The sequence below is a fragment of the Crocodylus siamensis genome, chromosome 4, assembly GCF_052110815.1.
Source record: "Crocodylus siamensis isolate JL-2025a chromosome 4, ASM5211081v1, whole genome shotgun sequence".
In the NCBI taxonomy this organism is placed as follows: Eukaryota; Metazoa; Chordata; order Crocodylia; family Crocodylidae; genus Crocodylus; species Crocodylus siamensis.
This window is the reverse complement of record NC_143398.1, coordinates 111,547,966-111,575,687: the sequence shown is the minus strand read 5'-3', so window position 1 is coordinate 111,575,687 and position 27,722 is coordinate 111,547,966. Positions and strand designations below refer to the sequence as shown.

The 27,722-nt window shown below is 44.7% G+C and overlaps 1 protein-coding gene across 4 annotated transcripts in view; it reads right to left on the bottom strand.

Annotated features, from left to right (window-relative positions):
• TMTC1 (transmembrane O-mannosyltransferase targeting cadherins 1) overlaps window positions 1-17,985 on the bottom strand; it is a 252,560-nt gene extending 234,575 nt beyond the window's left edge. For all 4 annotated transcript variants that reach the window (XM_090043366.1, XM_090043367.1, XM_090043368.1 and 1 more), the window contains exon 1: window positions 17,468-17,985. In XM_090043366.1, the coding sequence (XP_089899492.1) occupies window positions 17,468-17,952 (485 nt within the window). In that variant the 5' untranslated portion in view covers window positions 17,953-17,985. The remainder of the gene's footprint in view (window positions 1-17,467) is intronic.
• Between the last annotated feature and the right edge of the window lie 9,737 nt (window positions 17,986-27,722).

Sequence of the window (27,722 nt, the reverse complement as noted above, 5' to 3'; positions counted from 1 at the left end):
GAAGTAAGGCCTCCCTCCCACTTTCCCAAACTGTCAACTGGCCCAGCCTTGGGAATTTTGTTTAATAGCTCAGATTTTAAAGCCAGAGGAACCATTATGAACATCTGGTCCAGAGGTGCTCAACCTACAGGCCACAGGCCAAATGCAGACTACAGAGCCACTGCATCCAGCCCACGGGATTCCCCCACAGATTTGGTGGTGGGGGAGTAGTGGCCATTAATATACCACCCTCCACCCTGCCATAAGCCCTGTGCCACTAGTCAGAGCCAAGCCATACACAAAACCTCAGCCAATACCAGTCTTGCATCTGTACACTGCTTCTAGTCGAATTAATACACATGTTTTAGAGCCAGGTTGTAAAACTCACCCCCTAGCTCCAGACTGCATGGCTCCTCACAGACTAGATCTGTACTTGGCAGTGATGGGGCAAGGGGCAGCAGTGATGTAGGGGCCAGCAGTATAGCAAGTGGCATCAGAGGAAGTGCAAGCAACAGGGACAATGATGGAGGCAGCAGGGTGAAAAGCCATGGCACTATGTGGACACAGCCCTCACTCACCCCTCCTGCTGCCCCTGTCATGTCCAATGGCACCTCACAGCCCCAGATTCTGCATCAGGTCCTTCCCCACTAACCCAGTCCTCCAATTCCCTGGTTCAGTAGCAATTTCATGTGGTTGACACACCTCGTTTAGAGTGAGCCATCTACAGCCCTGTAATTAGATAGAGATGCAGAGCCTTTTGGTCAAGCCCCTTTATCAGTCAAGAAAAGTGTCCCATACCGGCATCCCCAAGATAAAGCAAATTATTTCACTCCTGTGACCGGACTGCAGTAATGCAAAAAAGCCCCACCTTGGAGTAGAGCTGAATTAGAGAGAACCTCCACATAAATGTTTACATGGTAACAACAGCCCCTCCACCCCCTCAAGCTGTGACGCCATGAACATGTCTGGGGGCAGAAAAGGAAATGAAGCCACAAAGACACATGCAGAGTCAGCTCTCAGGTATGCTTTCTCCTACCCTGCAGGAGACATTTTTCAGGATGTTTGTCATCATAGATGATGCATAACTATCAACAGTGCGGGGTGGGAGGTGGCACAACTCCATGCCACTGCCACTACCTCCGCCAATGCCAGGCACTGAATCTGACCAGGCTGCAGCCCTGGCCCTGCCTTCAGCACAGAAAGGGGGGGGGGAGGGGGGCACATGTCCCCTATACCCCCCACATCACCTATGCCTATGATGATCTGTTCCCATGTAGTTGGAGTGGGGCCCCATCCTTAAAGAGCTGAGGAATCCTTCTCCCTTCCTGATCAAACATTTAGAAAAGAACAGAAATTACTGGAGACCTACAGCACGTAACTGATTAAGATCAGTGGGTGTTCTGCAATTCAGTTAAATGGAAACAGAATCACACCTTCAGCCTGCCGTTATTCAGACTGCTGCCTCCTGTGGTTTGGAAACACACCTATGCCATGCCCCTCTCTCTCCCCATGAGAAAAGTTCCTAAGCTACTGATGTACTGAACCACAGTTCAAAAGCGAACAGCCTCAGAAAAGATTTGGGGGAGAAGGTAATCTGCTATTATAATGAGGTGAAAATACTGATATTTTCTATGATGGGGCAGCCAATGTCACCTGTGCCACCCCTAATGAAAGAATTCCTTGGCTAAGAAGTTTCCAATGAATTCTCCGGCATGCGTTGCTCCCCTCTTCAGGAAAAATAGACTGCAAGTCAACTGACTGCTCAGAGACTCTGGCCTCAGCTCCTCACTTTGTGCTCAAGTATTGGAACATCTGTATGTTGTGTCACACACTGCTCAGAGACCAATGCCAAATCTGTGCAAAGAAAATTAAAACAAAAAAGGTTCCTGCCCTAACTTTGAAATTCCTTGGTTTTGTTTCATGTTATTCTGCAACAAATGTTGTTAACCGTATGTGTTTGTACTTACTACAATCAAAAATCATTATGTAGAATTGTGTGTTTGCACCTTGGACAAGGGAAATAAATGTCCAAATTAAAGGGATACATTCTCAGGAACAGACTTTAAAGTTGTACTGAGAAAATTTGTCACTGGGGTCTTCCAAAAACGTTCCCGTACCCAAATGTTGAGGGTTCTATCAAACCCTCTGTGTAATATTTACTACGTAAATATTAGTTCATTTTAGCTATTTTTACATCTATAATGAAAGCTGATCACAGTAGCATGTAAACCAGTTCTAAATATATACAGTATAGTGAGAAGTTTCTGAATACACTTGGAAACCAAATACTGGTCACTTATGCAATGGCTTATAGGAGGGATACAACACAAGGGATCACCACAAGATGAAATAGATTCCCCCTACTATTCTCCATCCCAAGCTCAAAAACAGGGTGTTGGCCTTCTAGATACAGGCTCCTGCTACAGACTTTTGGCTGTAAATTACTTATCCCTTCAGTTCCATTGCAAAATTGTGGTTCAGTAAATCTGCGTCTTTTACAAATCCATTGGCCATTGAGGGGTGACATCTTCATCCCCAACAGCACTTTTTTTCTCCTACAAAGATACAGCTGCTTGAATGTGCCTGTGCACCGACTGGCTCTGTGATTCCCAGCTTTCTGCTCCCAAGAAGTTAGAAAACTGTGTTTCAACTGCTTTTTGACTTTTGATAGGCAAAGAAAGGGCTATAGGATTGATTGTCTTGATTCCTTACAGTTTTACAGGTGAAATTATCAGAGTTTTATTATTATTATAAATTGCCTAAAGGCCAAGCCCCTGAGTAAGAGGCAGCATATGACTGCTGTACTGCCACTGAGAAAGACTTTCTCTGAGGAGAAAATGTCTACAGCACTTGTACAGATGCAGCCTACTTTCGTCTCTCATGCCTGGCCAGCTACTTTGCCTCTGTCATTACTTCCCCACCTTGCTTCATCCACACCCTGCCTGCTTGCTTGATAGGGCAATAGCTAGGGAACAAGGACTACACACCACAGCTAACCCAGACATAGCACCAATCAGGAGGCTGGATGCACTCTACTTCCGTGTCCAGCCAACAGCTCAGTCCAGTATTTACAAAAACGTCCTTCTTTCCCATACTGCATGCTGAAGGTATGCAGCAAATTAAACAGAAAAAACTCCTTTGCTGAATTATGACATAAATAAAATAGGGACAGTGACACAAATGGTGACATCTCACAAATTCCGGTTTTTAAACTCAAAACTGGTTATGTTATACATAACCACTGACACCCCTTGGTCCTCAGTGTTCTCCATCCACTTAGACACAAAACCCATTCAAGCCTTTTTTAAACTCTAATGATTTAACAATATTGTAAACCATAATTAGAGAGTGTCTGGTTTTATAGACCTTGTTATTATCCCTGGGCAGCTCTGGTTTAGTGTAATCTGTTTTATTACATTCAACAGACTAACAAAAATACAACATGGTATGAAGTACAAATGCACAACACATTAATGATAATTTATTTCAGCAAATAACACTTTACTTAATGAAAATTCTGTTCTATCACCCTAAACCTCATGAAAAAAAATTATATGGATGAAGATTTACATGCAGATTTTTACATTTGTATATATTAATTTAGTGGGTGATGCCACTGATCAGTTAATTTCTTCTGGGCTACCCACTGCCTTAATAAAATGTCATGATATATATTAAACTGTATCTGAAAAAGGTCAATCAGGTAATCCAAAGCAAGATTTCATTACTGCACACAGTAGAAGTTGTCTACAGTAGAAGCTCCCAGAGAGTTTACAATAATGTGAGCCTGTACTCCAGCAACACTGGTATAACTGCTAAGAATGGCTAAAATACTAAACCCAGACAGAACTCAATTATAGTCACCAACATGCTATTAAGACCCTTAGTAGTGAAAACACCTCCACTAGTATTTACACTGGGACAGTTGCACTATTGCTAAGATAAAGCAACAATTTTCTTTCCTAGTTTAGAAGGACCCTGTACTCATAATTTTCTAGTGTAGTACAATTCTGTCTAGCAGAATTTAGGCACTATAAACCAAACAAATTATTTCTTTGTCACTACACCACTGTTCTTCTATAACTAGGAAGTAGCTATACTAATCCTTTTAGATTAAGAACCCATGGCACAACACTTCAGCCTCCCTCAGCTTTCCATCACCAAAGTAGCTGTTCTTAAACAACACTTTAAAAAACAACTTGAATGCAAAATTGCAGAACAAGAAATCCACAGACTAGATTATGTTAAGTATGGTCTTAGTAGAGATTCTGGATTCTTATACCATTACCTGGACAAGCTTTTATACCCCCTACATCCCCCAGTAGGTTAACTGCTTTGTTTATCACTTTCATCTCTTCAACCCACCTTCACCTCTCCCAGCAGTGCCAACTCCCCTTATCCTTTCCTCCTCATCTCTCTATCCATTACATTTAAATTACTTTATTCCTATTTATTTAGTGCTCCTGCCATCTGCAAATCCAGTCACATTATTAGACAAAGTAGGCTGTCACCTACAAAAGCTTTTGCCACTCTAAATAAGTTAGTCACTAAGGCCACCTATACACGTGCCCGATGCCTGCTCCGATGCATTCAAATTAGAACGTGTTGGAGCAGACTTGATTGAGTCTACTAAAGCATGCTAATTAGCATGCTCCAGCAGCCTTAGTGTCACATATTCAGCATCCCTGTGCTTCAAAATGGCAGTGGGTGCTCTTTAACTGAAGCTCATTGAAAGAGCTTTAGTTAAAGCATTCCCCACCACCATTTTGAAGCGCAGACCACTGAATACATGAAACGCTGCAGGCACTTTAATTAGAGAGGCTCCCAAGAGCTGCTCTAAAGCCCCATCCCTTCGCCCCACCCCAGACCACGTGTAAAAACACCCCAAGGCTGCCTACATACATACTCAGGGGGAAGGGGGGAAGAGCATTTCAATTAGAGCAGTTCCTGGTTAGCTGCTCTAATTAAAATGCCCCACCATCATATGTATTAAGCCCCCACATTTAAAAATGGCCACAGGATACTTTATCTAAACCTCATTCAATGAGGTTTTAGATAAAGTGCCCCATGACTTCTAAAATGTGCAGGGGTTTAATACATGTGATGATGCAGTGACGCTGGAGTGCTTTAATTGGAGTGCAGAGAAGACTTGATTAATCAAGTCTGCTCTGATGCATTCTAATTACAACGCCAATGAGCATGAGTATAGGCAGCCCTAAGTACCACTCTGCTTTATCTTCTATCTGACTTCAGACTAACATGGTCAACTAACCTCTCACACAACAAATGAAAGCGAACATTTAAGTTAAACTGAACTGCTAATTACTGGACTCTCCAACTCTCAGAATACATTATAATTCACAGAAATACAGCTCATAGTATCTTGCAATACTGCAGTGATAGGGGGTTTTCCACAATAAACAGTAGGAGAGCAAAGCATATTCCCAAACAGAGATACAAGTGAATAGCCTAAATATAGATGGAATATAGTTGCAACCAGCTGTTCTGCACTCATTAGAAAGGGGACCAGAAACAAAACATGTTCAAGGAAAAAAAGAGTAATGACTCATCAGGAATGGAAGACACCTGTAGCAGAGGACTACATTGCAATTTTTCTGTATGATCAGCATTACCTTAGAAGTTTCAAAAGAAGTGGAAAAAAATTATAATTCTTTCAATTCTGAGCCTACCAATATCAGACTGGTGGTGAGAGCGGCACTTAAATGTATATTGAAGACAAGTATAACAAGTGAAAAGCAGGCATGGTAAGAAAGACACACCAGAAACTCAGGCACAGAAGTCCAAATCAAATGCACTGTAATGCCTTAAAACAACATCAGCAGCAACAGTACTACACATTCTTCACTTGGTAGGATGGGTTGGTCAAAAACAAAGCCTTTTAAGGAAAGGATGGAAGAAGAAATTTATGGTGAAATGAATGAAAGAAAAATAAAGTTAGTCAAAAATACTTCACAAAATAAAGCAAGGACTACATAGACAAGATATTAAAAACAGGACCAAATATAGCTTATAGAATCATAGAAAATTAGGGTTGGAAAGGATCTCAGGAGGTCATCTACTCCAACCCCCTGCTCAAAGTAGGACCATCCTCAACTAGATCATTCCAGCTTTGTCCAGCCGGGTCTTAAAAACCTCCAAGGATGGAGATTCCACAACCCTTCTGGGTAACCTGTTTCAGTACTTTACTATCCTCCTAGTGAGCAAGTTTTTCCTAATATCTAACCTAAACTTTGCTTGCTGCAACTTGCGACCATTGCTACTTGTCTGGTCACCTGCCATCACTGAGAACAGTCTAGCTCCATCCCCTTCGGAACCCGCCTTCAGGTAGTTAAAGACTGCTATTAAGTCTCCTCTTCTCTAAACTAAATAAGCCCGGTTCCCTCAGCCTCTCCTCATAACCATTTCTGTTGCCCTCCACTGAGCTCTCTCCAATTTGTCCACGTCCTTTCTGTAGTGGGGGGCCCAAAACGGAACACAATACTCCAGATGTGGCCTCACCAGTGCTGAGTAGAGGGGAATAATCACTTCCCTTGACCTGCTCACAACACTCCTATCAATGCAGCCCAATATGCCATTACTCTTCTTGGCAACAAGGGCACAGTGCTGGTTCATATTTAGCTTACTGTCTGTCTCCTGTAACTATCAGGTCCTTTTCTGCAGAGCTGCTGCTTAGCCAGTGGGTCCCCAGCCTGTACCAGTGCATGGGATTGTTCCATTACAAGTACAAGACTTTGCACTTGGCCCTACTGAACCTCACAAGACTTCTTTTGGCCCAATCCTCCAATTTGCCTAGATCTCTCTGAATCCTAACCCTACCCTCCAGGATATCTACTACTCCCCCAGCTTGGTGTCATCTGCAAATTTGCTGAGGGGGCACTCTAAGCCATCTTCCAGGTCACTGATGAAGATATTGAACCTAACTGGCCACCAGGACCAGCCCCTGGAGCACTCCACTTGGTACAAGCTGCGAACTAGACACCGAGTCATTGAATACTATCCACTGAGCCCAATGATCAAGTCAGTTTTCTATCTACCTTACAGTCTATTCATCAAATCCATACTTCCTTAACTTGCCTGAGAGAACACTGTGGGAGACCATATCAAAAAGCCTTGCTAAAGTCAAGGTACACCACATCCACTGGTCTCCTCGCATCTACAGAGCCAGTCATCTCATTATAGAAGGCAATCAGGTTGGTCAGACATGACTTGCCCTTGGTGAATCCATTCCGACTATTCCTAATCACTTTCTTCTCCTCCAAGTGCTTAGAAATGGATTCCGTGAGGACCCACTCCATGATTTTTTCCAGTGACTGAAGTGAGATGGACTGGTCTGTAGTTCCCTGGATCCTCCTTTTTCTCTTTCTTAAATATGGGCATTATATTTGCACTTTTCCAATCATCCAGGACCTCTCCTGATCTCCATGAGTTTTCAAAGATGATGGCCAGTGGCTCTGCAATCACATCAGCCAGCCTCCTCAGCATGCTTGGGTGCATCCCATCTGGCCTTATAGACTTGTATATGTCCAGATTTTCTAAATAGTCCATAACCTGTTCTTTTGCCACAGTTGTCTGCTCACCTCCTTCCCAAACTGTGCTGCCAGATGCAGTAGTCTGGGAACTGACCTTGCCTGTCAGGACTGAGGTAAAAAAGGTATCGAGTACTTCAGCCTTTTCTGCATCCTCTGTCACTAGGTTGCCTCCCCCCATTCAGTGAGGACCCCTCACTTTCCCTAATCCTCCTCTTGTTACTGACATACTTGCTGAAATCCTTCTTGTTACCCTCCACATCGCTTACTAGCTGCAACTCCAATTGCGCTTTGGCCTTCCCGACTCCATCCCTGCATGCCCGAGCAATACTCTTATACTGCTCCCTAGTTGTTTATCCAAGTTTCCACTTCCTATAAGCTTCCATTTTGTGATTTAGCTTACTAAAGAGTTCCCCCATAAGCCAAGCTGGTCTTCTGCTGTACTTGCTAAGTCTTCCTGTGTATTGGTATGGTTTATTCCTGCACTCTCAGTAAGGCCAGCTTACTGTATGTGCAAAAAGTGCAGCCAACTCTCCTGGACTCCTCTCCCCCTCAGACTAACTTCCCAGGGGATGCTGCCCATGAGTTCCCTGAGAAAGTCAAAGTCTGCTTTTCTGAAGTCCAGGTCTTTACTCTGCTGCTCTCCAGCCTTTCTCTCCTCAGGATCCTGAACTAAACCATCTTGTGGTTGCTGCTATCCAAGTCACCACGTACTACTACATTCCCCACCAATTCTTCCATGCTTGCGAGCAGCAGGTCAAGAAGAGCAAAGCCCCAGTTGGCCGCTCCAGAACTTGTACCAGGAAGACCCCAACGCTCTCCAGAAACTTCCTGGATTGCCTGCTCACTACTGTATTGTCCTCCCAGCAGATGTCCGGGTGATTGGAGTCCTCCTTGAGAACCAGGGCCTGTGATCAGAAAACTTCCACTAGCTGTTTGAAGAAAGCCTCATCCACCACTTCCTCCTAATCTGGTGGTCAACAGCAGACCTCCACCCTGACATCACCCTGGTTGCTGTCCCCTCTGACCCTAACCCAGAGACTTTCAACAGATCCATCTACAGTTTCATACTGGAGCTCTGAGCAATCATATAGCTTTGTACATGAAATGCAACTCTTTCTCCTCTTCTCCCCTGCCCATCTTTTCTGAACATTTTATACCCATCCATGACAGTGCTCATCATGTGAACTATCCCACCAAGTCTCTGTTATTCCAGTCACTTCACAGTTCTGTAACTCTGCAAGGATTTCCAATTCTTCCTGATTCTTTCCCAGCCTCTGTGCATTCATGTAACTAGCCAATTGCACTGATTTCTCAGGAAGAATGAGAATGCCTCCCCTGCTTCCACTTCTTACACACCATGAGCAAGAACATTCTACTCTGATTTTTCTTTTTAAGAAGTTACTACATATGTATTAGCTCTTGCTAATTTTCACATATAATATATATATATATATATCTCCATTTATATATTATATCTCCATATCTCTATTCATATATATATTTACTTGAACATACTATATGGGAAAATTACCAAAAGCTAAACAAATACATTGGACCCTGAAGCACTTTTTTCTTCCTTTCTTTTTTAAAGAGTGAAAACATAGTAAACACGCAAATGCAGTTTTCAGAGGCTATATTTTAAGTAGCCATATGTATCAGCATTAGACATAGCAAAATACTCCCTTTCTAAATTAAAGGGTTGCCTCTTAACAGATCAAATATTCTGCTTTGTTTTAAAAGTGATTACCAAAGTACAGAAAAATGTGTTGTGAAGAAGCCAGTTGTACCATTGTATTTGGTTTATTAAAGGCATGAAACATTAGTTGGGGAGGAGAGGGACAGCAGCAGATGAAATATGCTATGTAAACTTTTGTTAAATCCAAAAATTTACATTCACTGTAGGGATTTTTCTTGAAGTACAGAAACAATAAAAAAAATGCACACTGCCTGTTCTTACATTACTTTAAGCTCAAGTTACTAGAGATACCAGCCACGCAAGTTTCATCTTAATAGTCATACAATTTATATAACCTGAACAAATTATACCTACTGTGTGCTATATTAGTGTGTACATTAACTATAGGCTAGATTTTTTTAATTGTTTTAAAATCTGTCTAATATTAGATGTGAAATGCAGCAGAAACTTTTACTCTTGCATTTAACTGTTTGGGCCTAACACTAATAGATTGCATCAAGGAATATCATTTAAGATTTCTGAATTTGAGATGTACTGAATCATGTCTTGTAGAGGTCCAGCAGTGTAAACCTAAAATGCTTCTAAGTGGTAGAGGGTGGGTGGAGGTCTGCTCCCCCCTCACAAAAAAACCAAAAAAAAGATCATTTTCAGCTTACAGTAATCATTACCATGGCATTTGTTTCAATCACAGTTCAAAAGTCCATAGGAATCTCGAATCTTTCCCTTTGATTTCACAGCTACAAAAAGGGCAGGGCCAGTGAAGGATAAAGAAGGGATACAATAACATGTCTTTTTTATATTAAGATACAGGCTGCATATTTAATCCCAAGAGATTTGTTTTGCATCTTGCTATACCATGATCCAAAATGCAAACTGTATGCACAGAACAAATGAAAATAAGGGATATAAATGGAATACTGGATACAAGGGATATAAATGGAATTACATTATACCAGAGGGGGAATAACAAACAATAACTTGGACATAGGGCCTAGCCACCGAAAATACCATGTTTTTCACTTAGACAAAGTTTTGTGGCTGAATGGGTAGTTTAGTCCCCACATTCCATCTTTAGAGTATTATTGCACAGCACTAATCTCTAGAGGGAATATTAGGAAGCTTTTTTTTTCCATTTCAATTTTGCTAAAACAGTCCAGTTCTATTAAGTATTAGACTGCTGATAAGATAAACTGTCCCTGCTCTTGCAGAAGGAAGGAGTGGAAACAGCGATGTTCTGCCGAGCAAGATGGAAACTGGCAGATCAGCTCCCTCCCTCACAAAAAAAAAAATCCACAATTGAGACCATTTTCAGATCACAATAGTCATTATCATGGCATTTGGTTTCGTCTACCTGCAGTGGAGCGCTGCTTGGCAAGAGTTTCCTTTCCACAGTTTGCAGCCAGAGGATCTTTTGCTGCACAGATCTTTTCATTTCCCACTTAGCTCTACTGCTAAGGGGAGAGGAAGGGCAACAGCAAGGGGCAAGGGGGAGTGAAAAAAGATGTACACACGCAATCTAACCAAGCTACTGAGGCCATATAGCTGACGTACATTTCATTCTAGAGCCAAATATCTCCTGAGCCCAGTCTAGCCACTGAGAAACAGGCTTACTCTTTGGCTCTGAATTCAAAGGTGATCATTTTGAAATACTATGATTACTCGAATACAAAACAACCTCCAACAATTAGATTCCATATATGGAAAATGTATAAATTTGTTCTAATTTTCCAGGTATAGAATGTAATTATTGAAGGTGAGCCATGAATTTGTCCCCTTCAAACTGCTATAGCAGGGAAAATAAATCTGGAGGGTCAAACAGTAGGCAGGTAGCTCCCTTGCCCCCTGCTTCTCTCCAACTTTTTCCCTTCTCCTTACTGTCAGATCCTGCTCTCCCTCAGTACATGGATGGTGAGGAGCAAATTTAAAAATTAAGACCTTGAAATAAATATACCTGTAATTTGCCTTTATGCAAAGTATTTACTCCATAATATTATTTTAAGCAATGATTTTGTACTACAAATTATGCATGATATTAGTCCAAAGCCAAAAGGCTCATAATTTACCATATCATTCATTGGGCTGGGCCCCAGGAGCATCCACAGCATTTTAAGGAATGGTAACCCCACAGCTTAGCATGTGTGTGTGTATTCCTGATACCCCTCCACAAAGGATCCATGTGCTAATTACCCTCCACTCACGAATGGAACCAGGTGTTCTTGCTATGAGTCCTGGGATCCTCCAAAAATTTATATGAGATGAGGCACAGGGCAACCTGGTTCAGCTCCACCTCATGAAAGGCAGTGCTAGAGTAGAACTTACTGCCCCTCAGAGGTGAGCCAGGGAGGTTATACAAATTGCACCATGGCACACCTGTCCAATTAAAGATCAAGCAAAGCTTTATTGGCTACACACGCGTTAAAGTGAATCTCACCATGCTGCAACAATCTGGGATAGGTTTAAAAAGAGTTCTCAATCAGCTGGCCACATCGAGGTGAGGCTCCCAAGTTCCCATGTCTGCTTTGATCACCTGATGTTTCTTGGGATGCAGTCCAGAGAGACACTTTGTTGTCCTTTGCTGTATCTTTCATGACTTGGTGCGATATCATTGTTGCTAGGTGGTTGCTAGGCACCGTTGCTACCCTATCTTATTTTTCTAAGCAGTTCTATCTTTCTAAACAATTTTTACAATTACAGTCTCCAGCTTAGACACCACAAACCTGCTGCTCTTAATTCCCTAATGTTGGTTTCTTGTTGTTATCCTTCACTGGGACTTCTTGACCTGACTTTTTCCCTATCTGCTGCTTGTTTGCTCTGCTAAGTCTCCAGGCTAAGTGCAAAACTGAACATCAGCTATTTGAGCCAATGTAGGGTTCATCCAGAGGATTCTGGGAGTTCTGGCTACTCATGTAAAGTAGCTGCAACGTGCCTGTATTTTCCTCTTTACAGGAAGAGCCACACTAATAATATGCAATAAGCTGAAAGAGGGGGTGACAGAGGGATGCTGAGTGAACTGTTTGGGACCTTGTTTGGTGATATTTGCCAGACATTTAAGGCTGGTGAAGAAACAGGAATCACTGGAAATGGGAAAGAAAGGCACAGCTCAGCTGTGGGAGTGAAAAAGTAGCAAAAGTCTATTCAAAGTAGTAGCTTACCATGACTTTAGAAAGAGTTGGGCAGTGAGGGAGACCACACGCAATAGGCACTACCACACAGAAAATAGTACAAAACTAAGATTAGAAGGGATCCTCAGGAGATCGAACTCCCTGCTCAAAGCAGGATCATCTGCAGCTAGGTCATCCCAGTCAAGGCTTTGTCTAGCCAGGTCATAAAACCCTCCAAGTACAGAGATTCCATAACCTCTAAGGAACCTGTTCCAGTGTTTTACCACCCTCCTAGTGAGAAAGCTTTTCCTACCTACGTCCTCTGCTGCAACTTGAAGCCATTACTCCTTATTCTGTCACCTGCCACCACTGAGCACAGTCTAGCTCCATCCTCTTTGGAACCACCCCTGAAGTAGTTGAGGCTTGCTATTAAATCCCACCTAAGTCTTCTCTTCTCCAGGTGAAATAAGCATAGTTCCCTCAGCTTCTTCTTAGAAGTAATGTCCCCCAGCCACCTCACCATTTTCACTGTTCGCCGCTGGACTCTCTCCAATTTGTCTACATTCTTTCAGTAGTGTGGGACCCAAAACTGGACACAGTACCCCGGTTGTGGCCTCACTAGTGCCAAATAAAGGAGAATAATCACTTCCCTTTATCTGCTGGTAACACTCCTACCAATGCAGCCAAGTATGCTATTAGCCTCCTTGGCAACAAGGGCCTATTGTTGACTCATATTCAGCTTGTTGTCTACTGTAATCCCCAGGTCCTTTTCTGCAGAGCTGCTGCTTAGCCAGTTGGTCCCCAGTGCATGGGACTATTCCATTCTGAGTACAAGACTCTGCACTTGTCCTTGTTGAACCTCATGAGATTTCTTTTGGTGCAATCCTCCAATCTGTCTAGGTCACTCTAAATCTTAGCCCTACCCTCCTCCAATGTATCTACTACTCCCACCAGCTTGATGTCATCTGCAAACTTGCTGAGGGTGTACTCTATGCCATCTGCCAGGTCACTGATGAAGATATTGAACAAAATGCCCCAAAACCAACATCCAGGGCACTCCACTCAATACCAGCTGCCAACTAGACATTGTGCCATTATTACCCTTTGAGCCCAATGACCCAGCCAGTTTTTTTACAGTCCATTCATCCAACCCATTTATCTTATTCAGATGGGCTGCACCAACCTACCCTTGTGGTAGGTTCCCATAAGTATGCTTGCCCAATATGGGCCATGTGTTTTAAAGTCATGCTCAATGATGGCTACATTTAATCAGCTTCATAGTTGCTTTCCATTAGTAAGCACATGCCACTTTTGGCAGCAGTTTAATGATAAACAATGTATTTCATGAGGTTTCCTTATATACAAATATAAGACAAGGGCCTTCCGCTCCCCCCATGCTGAATGGGGAAAAAAAATCTTGTCTTGTATTCCAGTAGATAGGGCACAGACACTTCTGGATCCGATCCTGCTCACAAACTAGCTCCTCACGACTTTGACAAGAGCTGAGGGGAGAGTCTAACCTGAATTCATCCTTACTGGGGTTTAAAACGATAAAAACATGTTTTTTTGCTTCAGGACTCAAATATCTAAAATGTATATGGTAAAGTTCCAGTTCATTTTTCTCATTTCACTAATTTCTATCATTTACACTCAATCCACCAATCTAACCTGTGAATGTAAATTCCAGCTTCACTAGGACTCCTTGATGTCAACTGAGCTCCATGAAGGCACATGCCTTTAGACCTGCCTGTAGAAAACGTGCCATGCTGGTTGGCTGTACAACAGGGGTACTCAACCACTGGTCCACAGGCCAGATCTAGTCCCTGCTGTCATGCCATCTGGCCCCTGGGGAGATCCATGAGCCATAGCCCTATGCACTAGTTTAGGCATGCAAGGTCCAGTCCCCGTACATGGGTCCCAGCAACACTGGGCCTCAGAGCCTCATCTCGGCATGAGGGTTGGGACAGGGGCCACGAAGGGCCTTGGGGCTTAATCCAGACATGAAGGGGTGGCATGGGGCCTGACACCATCCACAGCTTTAAGGGGCCCAATCCTGGCATGTTGAGTCTGATCCAGCCCACAGACTGGCCCCACACCACGTATCTGGCCTACAGGGGCAAAAGGTTGAGTGCCACTTCTCTACTCCAATAAATAATAGGGTCTTTCATATTCATGAGCTGGCCTTACATTATATAAAGGTTCTACATTTAGAGAGTTTATAAATATTAGAAGTTTTAATAAACAGTTAATGAGTGGCAGCCCAGAAACAGCGAGGGCAGGGGCCCTGAGTCAGGTACCACCATAGCTGCATGAGCCTGAATAAGAGAAGGGCCCAGCCAGCTTGCAGCCCATACAGAGCTTGCAACCCTCCCTGAAACAGGTTCTGCCTTGGTGCACTGAAGGTCACCCTTTGGTGTTGCTTTTCAGCAGTGCCCAACAGGGGCACAGAGGGGTTTCTGGTATTTCTGATCTATAATTCTTTTGAATTGAAGAAAAAAAAAAATGTGTTTGTTGGGAGAGACAGGAAAGGGGGGCGGGGAAAGAAGGGAAATGAGAGGGTTTGTGAGGACAGCAATAGCCCCCCAGATGCTGGAATGCTGTGGTAGGAGAAAAGCAGGGGTGGAAACTTCTGAACATGCACTGTTTATCTCCATTCTCCTAACATCCACCCTCTGCTGCTGTGTGAGAAGGGAGACTGAGTCAGTTCATCAAGCCCAGTACATGGCAGTTCTTATGTATGCTCTTATGTTAAAGTCTAACAAGTTGCTTAAAACCATCAGTAAAACCTTCTACTCATATGATTATAATTATTTATAAAAACATACTACTTATATCTAACAGGCTTATAAAAATCTATTCATCATTTACAACTGGAATCTTAATGTAAAGCGTGACCTGCACATTGGCACCTAGCCATAACAAGAATTCTTTATAACCCTCCCAATTTAAAAACGCTTTTAAAATATTTAAACATGATTAATGCTTTATATTGTAAGGGTTTTATTAAAATTTGATAAAGAAGGAATAGGACTCAGATTAATTACATGAACTGAAAGTAATTTAGCCTGCCACTCTTTTTTTTTTTTTTCCTCCCAAGCAAGCCTCAGCTTTCCCTTCCAAGATGGTAAGAAATAACTATCTATTACTTTATGGCCGCCCGGTTCTCCTTATTTTTTCCCTTCCCTGCCTATTCTGTGTAATGATACACCAGGGACACCTAATGCAGAAGAGGCCACATTGGAATTCAGTGACTGACATGAGACTTGCAGCCATCAGGAAGACATGAGCAACAAGACAGTGTATTTGGGCCAGGCCCTTTAGTTAGTTATTAAAAACAAAACAAGCAAACGTCACCTGTTCTTATATGTTCCCCTCAAAAAGAAGAAATTAATCAAATGCATCCTTTTGCCTAACTTCAAGAAAAGGGACTGAGGATTTTAAAAGGAGAGAGGAGGAAGAGAGCGATTAGGGAATTAAATGCAACCGATTTATTCAGAGGAAAGAAGTTTCTAAAACGTTTGATTTTATTCTTACATAATGGGCAAATGCAGCCAAGGAATAAATGGGGGGGGGTGTGCAGAGTGTTGCATGACCCCCCATACCACTCAAGGATAGGGCAACCTGTCAAAAGGCCTTAAAGTCCCAACAAAAGCTGTTTCTTCAAAGCTGCCTCTTAGAGGTAACAATTAGCTCCCCCAAAAGCAGATGTCCTTACATCCCATGATGAAAGCACCCTCCTGATTATTATGCCAACCCAATTTTCCCTCCTCGGAGCTTTCCAGCAGCATGTCTGGAGAAAAATCGAGCCCTGGGAATGAAAGTTCCCTGCTAAAGATTATACAGCTCAAATTAGCAGTGCCCCTCTCAGAAGCAGCAGCCTCCCACACTTGCAGCCAAGGTTACCTCACAGTCTCACACAAATATCCACTGTGGTTTTCACATTTCAAATTGTTTACATGCAAAATGCTGAATCATGAAGCTAAGAGGACAGAATACAATGGTGTGGCACCGGGGTTTCAGCCTGTTTTACCAGAACAGCCCCACCTCATTTTGTGCCTGGTGGGTTGTTTTGTTTTTTTTTTTTAAGTCACACGCTTGGTTTTTGGCAGGTTTGAGCGCTGCAGGGAACAGCCAAGGAAAAAAAAGAAATAAAAGATCCTGCTGCTCACTCGCTTGCTGGCTGTCCAGGATCCAGGACCCGTACAGCACAGAAGAGAGAGAGAAAAAAAAATAAGAGCTTTGCCTTCCCCCTCCCCACAAATCCTAACCCAAAGGAGCTCCCATGCTCCTGCATTCACAAAGCAAAATAAAACTGCCACTGACTGGGTCAGACCATAGGTCCATCGTGCCCAGTGTGAGACCCTTCACCCAAGGCAGTCAGAGAAGCCCTTGAGTGCTGCTTGTGGGTTTTTTAACCTGTAACTGGACCAGACTGAATGCACTGATACCATGCCCCTTTCCTCCAAGAATATGTCCAAACAAGTTACACTTACAAGGAAACATGGGAGCAACCTGTCCTCTTCTCCCCCTGCCCCCCCTCGGGGCATCCTTCCTGCTGCTGCTACACTAGTGGGGGAACTCCTCCCACCCCCACAGCCTCTCTCAAGTGATCTTTGCTGCTCTGATGGGGAAGTCCTGTAGGAGCAACCTGCCCTCTTGTCCCCAGCACCTCCCTCGGGGCATCCCTGATGCATCCCTGATGCTGCATGAAGGGGAACGCCCCTGTGGAGGCAACCTGCCCTTACCCCCCAGCCCCTCTCAAGGGATCTTTGCTACTGCTCTGATGGGGAAGTCCTGTAGGAGCAACCTACCCTCTTCGCCCAACACCTCCCTCAGGGCCCTTGCTGCTGCTGCTGCTCTGAGGGGAACTCCTCCTGTGGGACCAACCCACCCTCCCTCGCCCCAGCACCTCCCTCCGGGCATCCTTGCTGCTTCTCTGACAGAGACTCCTCCAGCGCAGGCAACCTGCTCTCTTCCCCCCGCACCTCACTCAGGGACTCCTTGTTGCTGCCGCAAGGCGGACCGGGGGGGTGGGGGGAAGAGCTGTGGCTGCCCCCCGGGAGCTGGCAGCGGAGGGGGCGCTCGGCGGCCACCGTGCTGTAACCGGGGGGCGCTGGCCCGCTGCCCCGGCCGGCACTCACTTGAAGGTGAGGGCGCAGAGCGGGCGGTAGGACTTGTGGCTGGTGTTGTCGGCCATGCGCTTGCCCCAGAAGTCGTCGGCGAAGAGGGCGGGCAGCGGCGCGGCCGGGCGCATGTCCGGGTTGTTGACGATCGCCCACACGTCGTCGTGCACGAACTCGCCCCGCAGCGAGTTGCCGAAGCAGAGCGCGCCCAGCCCGGCCGGCAGCGCCAGCAACAGCAGCGGCGGCGGCGCGGCCCGGCCCGGCCCAACGGGGGCAGGACGGGGCGGCAGCGGCTGCAGCCCCCGCTCCCTGCCCCGGCCGCCGCCGGTCACCATCGCGCCGCGCGGGCTCCAGCCGGGCGCGGGGCAGCCGCCTCCTCCCGCTGCTGCCCGCGGCGCGCCCGACCCCGGCCCCGGCCCCGGCCCATGCTGCTGCCGCAGCTGCTGTGCGGGGCAGGCGGGCGCCCCGCACTCTGCCGCCCCTGCGCCCGCCCGGCTGCACATAAGCAGCCGCCGCCGCCTCCCTCAGCCATGCCTCCTCCCCGCCCCGCCGCCGCACGCATGCTCCTTGCGCCGGCTGCAGGGGGCCGCCCTCGCCTCGCCCGCGCGCGGGGAAACTGAGGCACGGAGCGGTGCGGCGGCTGCGGGCAAGCCTCGAGGCCGAGAGAGGAGGCAGCTCTGTCCCAGCAGGGGGAAGGGGAGGCTGCCAGCCCGGGAGGGCCCCGGGTAAAGTAGCTATGCCCCCCAGCATTTTTTTTTTTAAATAATGTTTTCGTATTCCCAGCCAAATCATAGCCCAAATCCGTGAGTCAGTCCAGAATCAGGTGTGGCCCTACAACCGGCAAGCATCCTCCACCCCCACCAGGGACTTCAGATGTTTCCAAAAAGTCTTTTGGCGGGTGTCCTATTCGCTCACCCTCAGCCGCATGGTGGCAGGAGCAAGCCAGGGAGGAGCCTCCCATTTCCATCAAGTGGGCTTTACGCCCCAACCCCTCAGTGGGTACTAAAGCACGCCAAAAGAACAGTTATCCCAGGAAGGCTTAAGGAAAACTGCTTTCTGGACCCAGATACATGGTGTTTCCCCTGGCGGCATCCTGGAGAGCACTGCTGCTGCCTCGGGCAGGGGTTGGACTAGGCTAGAGGAGCTCTGGAGGGCCCTGCCAGCCTCGCTGCTAGGACGCCCCAGGCCTGCTTCTCCTCGGCTGCAAAAGGTCATTTTTCTCCACTGGGAGGGGCAAGGTGGCCTGGCAGCAGCCTCTGCTGTGACTAAACCGTCCCAATGTAGATTTAGACTCATAGAAAATGAGGGTGGGAAGGGACCCCCAGGAGGTCATCTAGTCAAAGCAGGGCCATCCCCAACTACGGGTTTTCCTTGGCAACCACAGTTTTGCCAACTACGTTTTTGAGTACCCACACTTCAGAGAAGGGGGTACAGTCTGAAAATACCCCCCAACAGCCCCCCTGGTCCCTGGCACAGCTTTGCTGGTGCCCTTTACCCCCCGCCACCCACAGCCCCTGCTCCCCCAATCCTGCCAGTTTTGCCAACCGCAATTTTGTCAACCATGGGAACATTCAGCAACTTAACCCGCGTGGTTGGTGAGGGAAACCTGTAGATCATCCCAGCCAGGGCTTTGTCTACCTGGGTCTTAAAAACCTCCACAGATGGAGATTCCACCACCTCTCTGGGTTACCTGTTCCAGTGCTTCATTATCCTCCTGAGAGAGTTTTTCCTGATATTTACTCCCTTTGCTGCAACTTAAGACCACTGCTCCTTGTTCTGTCATCTGCCACCACTGAGCGCAGTCTAGCTGCATCCTCTTTCAAACCCACTTCAGGTAGTTGAAGCCTGCTATTAAATTCCCCCTGAGTCTTCTCTTCTCCAGATTAAATTAGCCTAGTTCCCTCAGCCTCTCCTCAGAAATCATGTGTCCCCTAACCATTTTCATTGCTCTCTTTTGGACTCTCGGTTGTCCACATCCTTTTTGTATTGGTGGGGAGCCCAAAACAGGACATAGTTCTCCAGATGTGACCTCACTAGCACCAAACAGAGGGGAATAATCACTTCCCCCTATGTGATGGCAACCCTCCTACAGCCCAGTATGCTGTCAGCCTCTTCTTCTTTGATGTCTTCTTCCCACTGACTAGAGATTGTAAGTGGGGGACACTGAAAGAGTTCTTCCCAGACAGATACCTGCACTGTGACACTATCTGTCATTTAACAAAATCCCACCATGGTTTGTTGCTGGCAGGTAAAAGCTGTGGCTGCTTCCAGCACATGGAACTTGCTTCCCCTAAACATCTGCTTCAGCCCATCTTTCCTGCTTTTAAGAATAATCTGAAAATGCTCCTTTCAGAAGATTTTAATAGCCACCCTATGTTGCACTCCATGTTCTCCAACATGCACTCTTTTAGCTATCTCAAATAAGGGATATGCTTACCAATATTTTAAGGTTCCCTATAAAAATACTTCCCAGGCAGTGGTAGACCCATGGGAGAGGGGAGTATTTGCACATGTGCATTGTTTTTCTCAGCAAGCAGAAAACTAAGAAATCTATTTAATTTCTGAAAGTGTGTCTAACATCTTTCCCAACTATGTAGTAGGTCCAATAAAAGATATTTCCAGAATATATATTACCATATTTACCCCAACCCAAAACTACTTCAATTTAAGATGATCCCCAGTAGATTCTATATGTGGAAAATTATAAAGTTGTTATAATTTTCCATGTATAGAATCAAATTATTGGAGGGTCATCTTAAATTCATTCTCTCCCTCCGCCCCCCCCACCAGCTGCTGCAGAGGAGAAGGCAGCAGCAGAGGGCAAAGTAGCAAGGAAGGCAGCAGCAGGGGGAGCAGGGACTATGCTCCTTGCCCCCCCTCCCAAAAAAAACTTGGCCCATGCCACTTTCCCCTCAGTGACTGCACCCCCTAGCATCTGCCCCTCTGCCACCTTTCCCCACTGCCACTTGCCCTTTTCAGTGTCTGAGGCTCCCCAACCCTGGCCATTTGATTCCCCCCACCACCATTTAACCTATGCAACTCCAGCCCAGAGCATGGTGAACACTGTAGTTCCAGCCCCAGTGAAGCAGCAGCAATGGCAGCAGCTCCCATCCTGGCCCCAGCCACAACTGGAGCCAGAGCTGGAGGAGGCAGAGCTGCAGCAGCTCCCTTGCCACTGAACAGTCTCCCCTCCCTCCCCCAGGCTGCACACTGCACGGTCTCCTGTGCATTCCCCACATAATGCTGTCTCCCCAGTGCTCCCCCCTGCACTCCATAATCTCCCCCAGGTTGGGATTGGGGCCAGAACTGGGGCCCGAAGCTAAAGCCAGAGCTGGAGCCTCAGCAATCACGTCACCCTGGCTCATACTCAAACCCAAGATAAAGTTTCTTTATCCCCACGTTGAATGGGGCAGAAACCCTCATCCTGGATTCAGATAAATATGGTATGCGTTCTGGAATTTGAAAACACCCACAACTTGCAAATGACATGAAAACTGGAGGTGCCCAAGAGAAATAACATCTCTGCTTTGTTTCTCATTAGATTCTTGAAATACAGTGTGGCCTCTCCATTGACTTGTCAAGGTTCCATCAAAGGAGAAACTACAAGAAGCAGGACTCCTCAGGCCTGGATAAGTCCTTATCTTGGACTTATCTAGTCTAAAGTTCTTCACTTTCTTTCCTCAAACGAAAAGAGTGCTGGAGAGATTGAGAGTATAAGGAAGTCTATATGTCGGTAACAACAAGACCTGTTGAAAAACCAACACTCCTATAATGCTCTCTCTCCATCCACAAAAGAAGAAATGACTTACCCAGTTAAAATTCTACAGTTATCATAGCATCATGAACTGAATTGGAGACTATTTCTTAAAATCCCAAATGCCAGTCAGTGAACTGTCAGCAAAGCAAGAGCAATCAAAAAGTTGAAAATACACTAACAGTTAGCTGCTCCCTGGCCCCTGTTATGAGAGGGACCCTGAGTACAACCAGATTTGCCACTCCACTTACCCAGGAGCTGCACCAGGGTTTTGCTGCCACCAGTCGTCTCATCCAGGTACAGCTGACAGCCGGCCCCCAACCATAATGAATAAGACCCTGAGTGTGCCTGGGTCCCCACCTGACCTAACCAAGAGTTATACTGGGTGTCCACTGCCACCAGCCGGGAGTGAATCCAGAAGTGCCAGCGAGCCCCAGCTTCTGGAAATCCTCAGCTGCTGGCAATTACATGGTTGGGAGCTCGATATGATTGGTCCCTGAGAGGCCCAGCAGGCCCAACAGTGATTGGGCTGAGGCCCAAGACTCTGGGGGGGGGGAAGCACAGTCTCCTAGGGGAGATCAGTGTGGTTCTGTGCAGAGGCACAGAGAAAGAGCCTGGGAGAGTGACAAACCAGAGCTCCAGCTGAAACGAGCATTGGACACCCAGAGCAAGAGCTAATGAGTAACTGTTGGTTGGAAAGAGCAGGCCACTCCACACTCTGGCACCAAGACTGGACTATGGGTAAGCCATGAAGTGTGGGGAGCAGCTAGGAAGTCCCACTGGGGCCTCAGTTGATGGTACCCACAAGCCAGCTGAAGGGCACCACTGAAAGAAAGGCCAACAAGGATGGAGGCTGGATCCACGAGGCCTGCACAAGGGAATAACTGAGTGAGGAAGAGAACCCCTCAACTGAGGGTATGAGGAACCCATAATGGGTGCTGGACTCATGGAGCATGTGCACCAGTAAAAGAGGTATACATAAGGATTGAGTGGACCCCCAACTACCACATTCAGAGAAGGGGTGATAAGTAGCAGTGATCAAGTGAGCTACCAGTCTAGAAACTTGACTGTACTGGAAGGACCATGGTATTGGCCTGGCAGATGTGGTGAGGACAGGGTGTAGGGGAGGTGGAGCCGTGTGAAAAGGACATACTCTCCATTGATAAAACGCCATTTCCCTTTTTGTTCTAACAGTTAGCTTCCCTTTATTTGTATCACATCAAGGCATGGCAGGAGAGCATAAGGAAGCAGGCACCAACTTTGAGAAAGAGCTACAGGGACCATCACACCCACTAACATATCGCTTTTACGTGGTTAAGTATGAAAAACTGTATATACCCACCCACCACATTGCATGTGTGTAACTATCCATGTAATGCTCTGTGAAAATTAAATCTAAATTGCTTCTCAAAAATAGGGTACCTGAGATAACAAAATTATATATGTAGCTTAAGCTCTATCGCCACTTGATTGTTTACCTGTGTTTGAATTATTGCACACCAGGTATATAAAATAATATTGACTCAGTAAGGGAGTGCTCAGAGTGCTGAGGCCTTGGAACTAATTACATGCAATGATCAAAAACTTGCTGTGCTAATTGAGAAGAGTTAATTACTGCTTAAATGGGAAGCAGCAGCCTTCCCACTGAGTAAAACATAAGGAATTGTATACAAAGCAGCTCACAGTTCAAAGTGTTAAAGATTAATTGATCTGATTCCATTTGGAGATGGCAGCATCTTAAGACAGAAATAGCAACTTGGTTTAAAGTTTAGAAGTTAAGTTCTGAAGAGTTTACTCTTTTTCTCACTTTGGTTACATGAAGGTAAATTCAAAGGAAAAAGTTAAATTAATGCAAACCTAATTATTAAATTTCAAAAGATGCCAGAAAGCACATTCGAAATAAGCAGTGTGCATATTTAGGATTTACAACTAATCCTACCTAGGGATGTGCATGTGTAAACTTGACTACAGCTTCTTGGCATCTAGCAAAATAATTTTGTATTGATTTGGCATTTAGATAAAACAATTATTCAAATTATTTCTGGTTTAATTTAAATTATGGGGTGTTTTGAAATTCATTTCATTGGGATTAGGCTCTGTGCCTCATATATACTGATAAACAGATTGTACAGCTTCTTGTCGGCTGCATGTGATTAAGCACAAAATCAGCTGGCCACCAACACCACCCCGCCTCCCAGCTACTAGAGGGCATAACCTAGTTAAATGAAGGGACATTATAATTCGGCATGGTTTTGCCTTTACTCAAAGCGTTCCTTCTATAACTGTTATATTGGAAGAGGCATGGAGAGACTGTGCCACAAAACAGAGCATGTGATCTACAGTTCAACCAAGTAAATAAGAGAACACTTTTGTCTGGCTGACTAGAATTTAGGTTGTGGCATTTACAAGAGCTTTGGTGAGGAGAAAGACTATAATTGTAATGAAACACTTCAATGAGATGGGCTAAAAAAATCCTTGTCATGATCTTTTTCTTCATCCCTGGTTTGTTTCTAGCAAAAGGGCTATCTTTTGTAAAATCTTCAAGCTCTGTGACAGTTCATATTTCATTTGGGGCCAACTACCATCAGCATTTCAAGTGAGGGCTAATCTTAGTCTCAATAATCTTGTAATTGATTCTCTGATCCTGATTTCCTTAGAAGACATCACTCATTATTTATAAAGAAACCCGGTGACCTCAAGACAAACTTTGATGTACTCTGATTTCCACTGGGAAAGTAGTATTTTCAATTTAACTCATGGTATAGCACTAGAACTCTTCACAGAGACTTCCAGACTGGGTCCTATATTAATTTCAAAAATTAAAAAAGAACACTAATTTTCCCAGCTGTCAGGAAAGGCACATGAGTACAATGAGGATGACAATGAGAACTGACTGGTGGATTCCTGTGGACATACTTCATCTCCAACTGCTACCTTCAATAGTTAAAAGTAGGTTCCTCCTTGAACTATTTTAAGATTTTTCCCCTATTTCAGATATTCCTTAAAATGGATAATTGCTGAGAAATTATTCAAAGTTGAGAAACACTTAGCAGAGCTATTACTACATTAGCTAGGAGTATTTACCCTTTCAGATTGTCTGGAAAATACAACTTCTCAAAGCCTCTGGGCCATAAGAGTCCCAGTTTGTGCCTTAGCTGTGGTCACACAGAAATTGCTTACAGTGGTCACAGGTGAAACATAGTAGGGTCTACTAATTGATCAGCACGAGGGGAGACAAATGGAGTTATCAGGAAAAGAATTATCCAGACTTACTGTTTGCAGTTTAAAAGGTCAGATTGAGTACAATGGTTGAGGAGAGATGTACTGATGGCATTTTTATTGTGAAATTAAAGTAGAATATGGCTTAAGGTCCATATCCTCATTTTACATTTGTCCATTCTAGGATCTGGCCAACAATTAGCAGATAACAGTTTCCTTAAGACTGTGTATTCTTAACTAGGATGTATATAGCCAAATTACAGAAGGAGAAAAAATGGCATTTTTCTCCTGTCAGTGGCACTAGATCCCATGTGCTCATTCTCCAGAAGCACTTCAGAAATTTTCTAAAGACAAAGCAAGGTCTCAAGCTCACAGAATCCTGGTATTCTCTCTCTTTTAGAGAAAGGTTGTTTTTATTTCAGCCTGGAAAATCTTTTCAAAAACCTGAACATCAAATCCTCAAATAGCACCTGATCACAGACAGGATCTAAACATAAAAGATACTGATCACCTACGACAGGACTGTCCAACTAGTGGCCCAAGGTCCACATACAGCCTAGGAGTGGTTAATGAGTCACCCTTGGGGCCCTATCTGGCCACTGCCCCCTATTGCTCTGGCTGCTGCTATAGCTGGAGTTTCTAAGTTCCCCCTTCCTCCCTCAGCTTTTGCTACCTCCTCCTATCCCAAGGGGTGGGATGATACAGCCCATAGTGCAGGGGGAGTCAGTAGGTGCAGTGCAGTGGAGGAAATGAGGTGAAGGCCACCCATGCATTGTGCGGGGGGAGGGTGCTACCTTGCATGCAGTGCAGTGGGGTGGGGAGGGCGTCCGCATGCAGGTCGCAGCAGGAGGTGCCACCTGTGCATGCAGTGCAGCAGGGGATAGGATTCAACCCATAGGCCTGTGCCCTGCACTAGTGCAGCCCTTGTGGGTGTGGCCCACATTGTGTGTGGCCTCGAATCACTTAGAAGTAGAACAAGCTTGACCTACAACTTTCACTGATTTAATACTAGTTGAATTGGAATTCATAGGAAGTAAGGATTTCCAGCACTACCTAGTAATGGGCTTTATACCTTTTTTTTCCCTGGGTCAGAACAACCAATTTCAGTTTAAAAGAAAAACCCAGTTCAAGTTACTGTGTTTTGAATGAATAAACTCTCCAACTGGCTAATTTCGTTTATTTGCAATACATACTGGCAATCCTGGATTGATTTATTTTTTCCAGCCTGTAATTCTATTTCTGGATACAGATCAGTAGAAGGTGATGGATTGTTCCAAACAGGAATTTTGCTGGTAAGAAGAGGATTTAACAGGAATATTTTCAAAGCAGAAGAATGCAAATAACTTGCACATTTTCAAGTAAGGTTTTTAAAAGGTACAAACAGCAGTTAGATGCCTAAATTTCACTGACAAGCAACAGAGGGTACGCATTCACTGCTATTTGTGCTTATCAAAAAGTGCCCCCCATTATGAGTTTTTCCATAAGCAAATGTAATTGCTATAGAGCTCTCAAGCTGGATCAGAACTGCTAAGGATAATTTGTCAAAAGCATATTGAGCACTCGCTTTGGTTGCCAGGACACCCTGACCAAGATTTAATCGGTGGTTAGAATTCACATTTCTGGAGAACACCAGCAACTGGATTCCCTGAAAGAATCTGATTGCTTGAGACAACTGGAGACCTTTTTCAAATGGAGGCTGGATCTGGATCAGTTTAACTTTCTTGATATTGAAGCTTTATAGCAGAAAATACAGTCCTCAGTGTAATCAACCTTTTGCAAGTGTGTAAATAAGATGACTATTCCCCGTTTGGACTTAGACAGTTGCTTTGTGGGCATCCTTAACCTGGAACCCAACGATAGTCCTCTGTTCAAAAGTTGCTTTGACATGTATATAAGATCTTGTGTCATCCCTAGCTGCTATTGAATTGGACCCTACAGGTGGTGTACACTTACTCTGTAGTTACAAAGAAAACATGAACTCCTCATGATTAAAATATATCCCTTACCAATGAGGATCTTTCTCTAATATTTGATTATAAGTCTTAAAATAATTAATAAACAAATCAGCACTAAGTATAGTCAGTTTTTTTTCAAGACAATAATGTAAAACACCTCTATGTTTAACAACAGCTGAAGTAAATTTTAGTAAAGTACTAGAACCTACGGTGCAGAATAAGTTATATCAAGCCATTGTAGTATGAGTATGGTGACAGTTTCCATAAAAAGCTACTGAACAAGGAATATAGTACATTCCTCTTCAAATTCCTTTTTGCATCTTTATTTTTGTAAGGGGAAACTGTCTGTCTTTACTGCTTTCAGCTACCTAGCATTTTTGGTGCACAAACATCCCAGGTACAACACCATGTCTATCAGCATCCCTTGATACAGCTCATAGCTTTACCATATGGTCCTAGCTGCAAGTTCTGTGACATCAGCATACACAGCTCTACCCTAGCTAAAACAAAAGATTAAAAAATGGTTCCAGGCACAATTACAACCACCAAACCCAATTCCAATGCCACATTAGTTAGGGAGCTGTCATTCATGTTTGCTTTCCCTCTGCAAGCATTACCACAAGCTGACTGCTGTTTTCACAGAAGTGATTGAGAGATTTTCTGGCAGTCAATAGATCAGTTAAAATTAAAGCAATAAAGCTCTTATGCAGCTTCTTAGATGAAACAGTTCTAGCATATCAGAAATTCAACCCACACATTGGGGCCAATTATATATGGAATTTATCTTGGGAGCTGCACATTGCCCAGGATGAAAATTGCAGTATAAAATGAGTTTTAAGCAAAACAAATTCCAATTCTGTGGATTAAGCTATGTGAGAGCAGAGAGAGGTAAACTGAAGATTTTCTGAGAGTAACACCTTGCTCCCTTTTCTCTCTATCTTATCCCCAGAGCCCAAGCATGATAGTTATTCTCTTTCTGCCCAAGCTAAAATAGGTGGGGCTCCCTCTACAGCCCAGTGATGCTGGCCCTTCAGGGTCCAAAATGCTACCTTGTCACATGCTACAACACAATTTATGTTGTCTACATTAGTTACAAAACATATTCACCAACACGTTGTTATAAACATTTTATGCAAGTGTGCCTGAAAGAACCATGGGAGAGAAAGAGAGACATAGGATTTTTACAAATTTTCCTCAGGGTTTAAATCCCTACTTATAAGCTCATCATTTTCAGCTCAGAAATGCAGTTGCTAGATAGACATTGAGGAATACTTTTCCCCATCTACTTGGCCAATCCCTCCTGCATCAATGGTTCTCATCCCATGTCACCTCTTACCTATTTCTG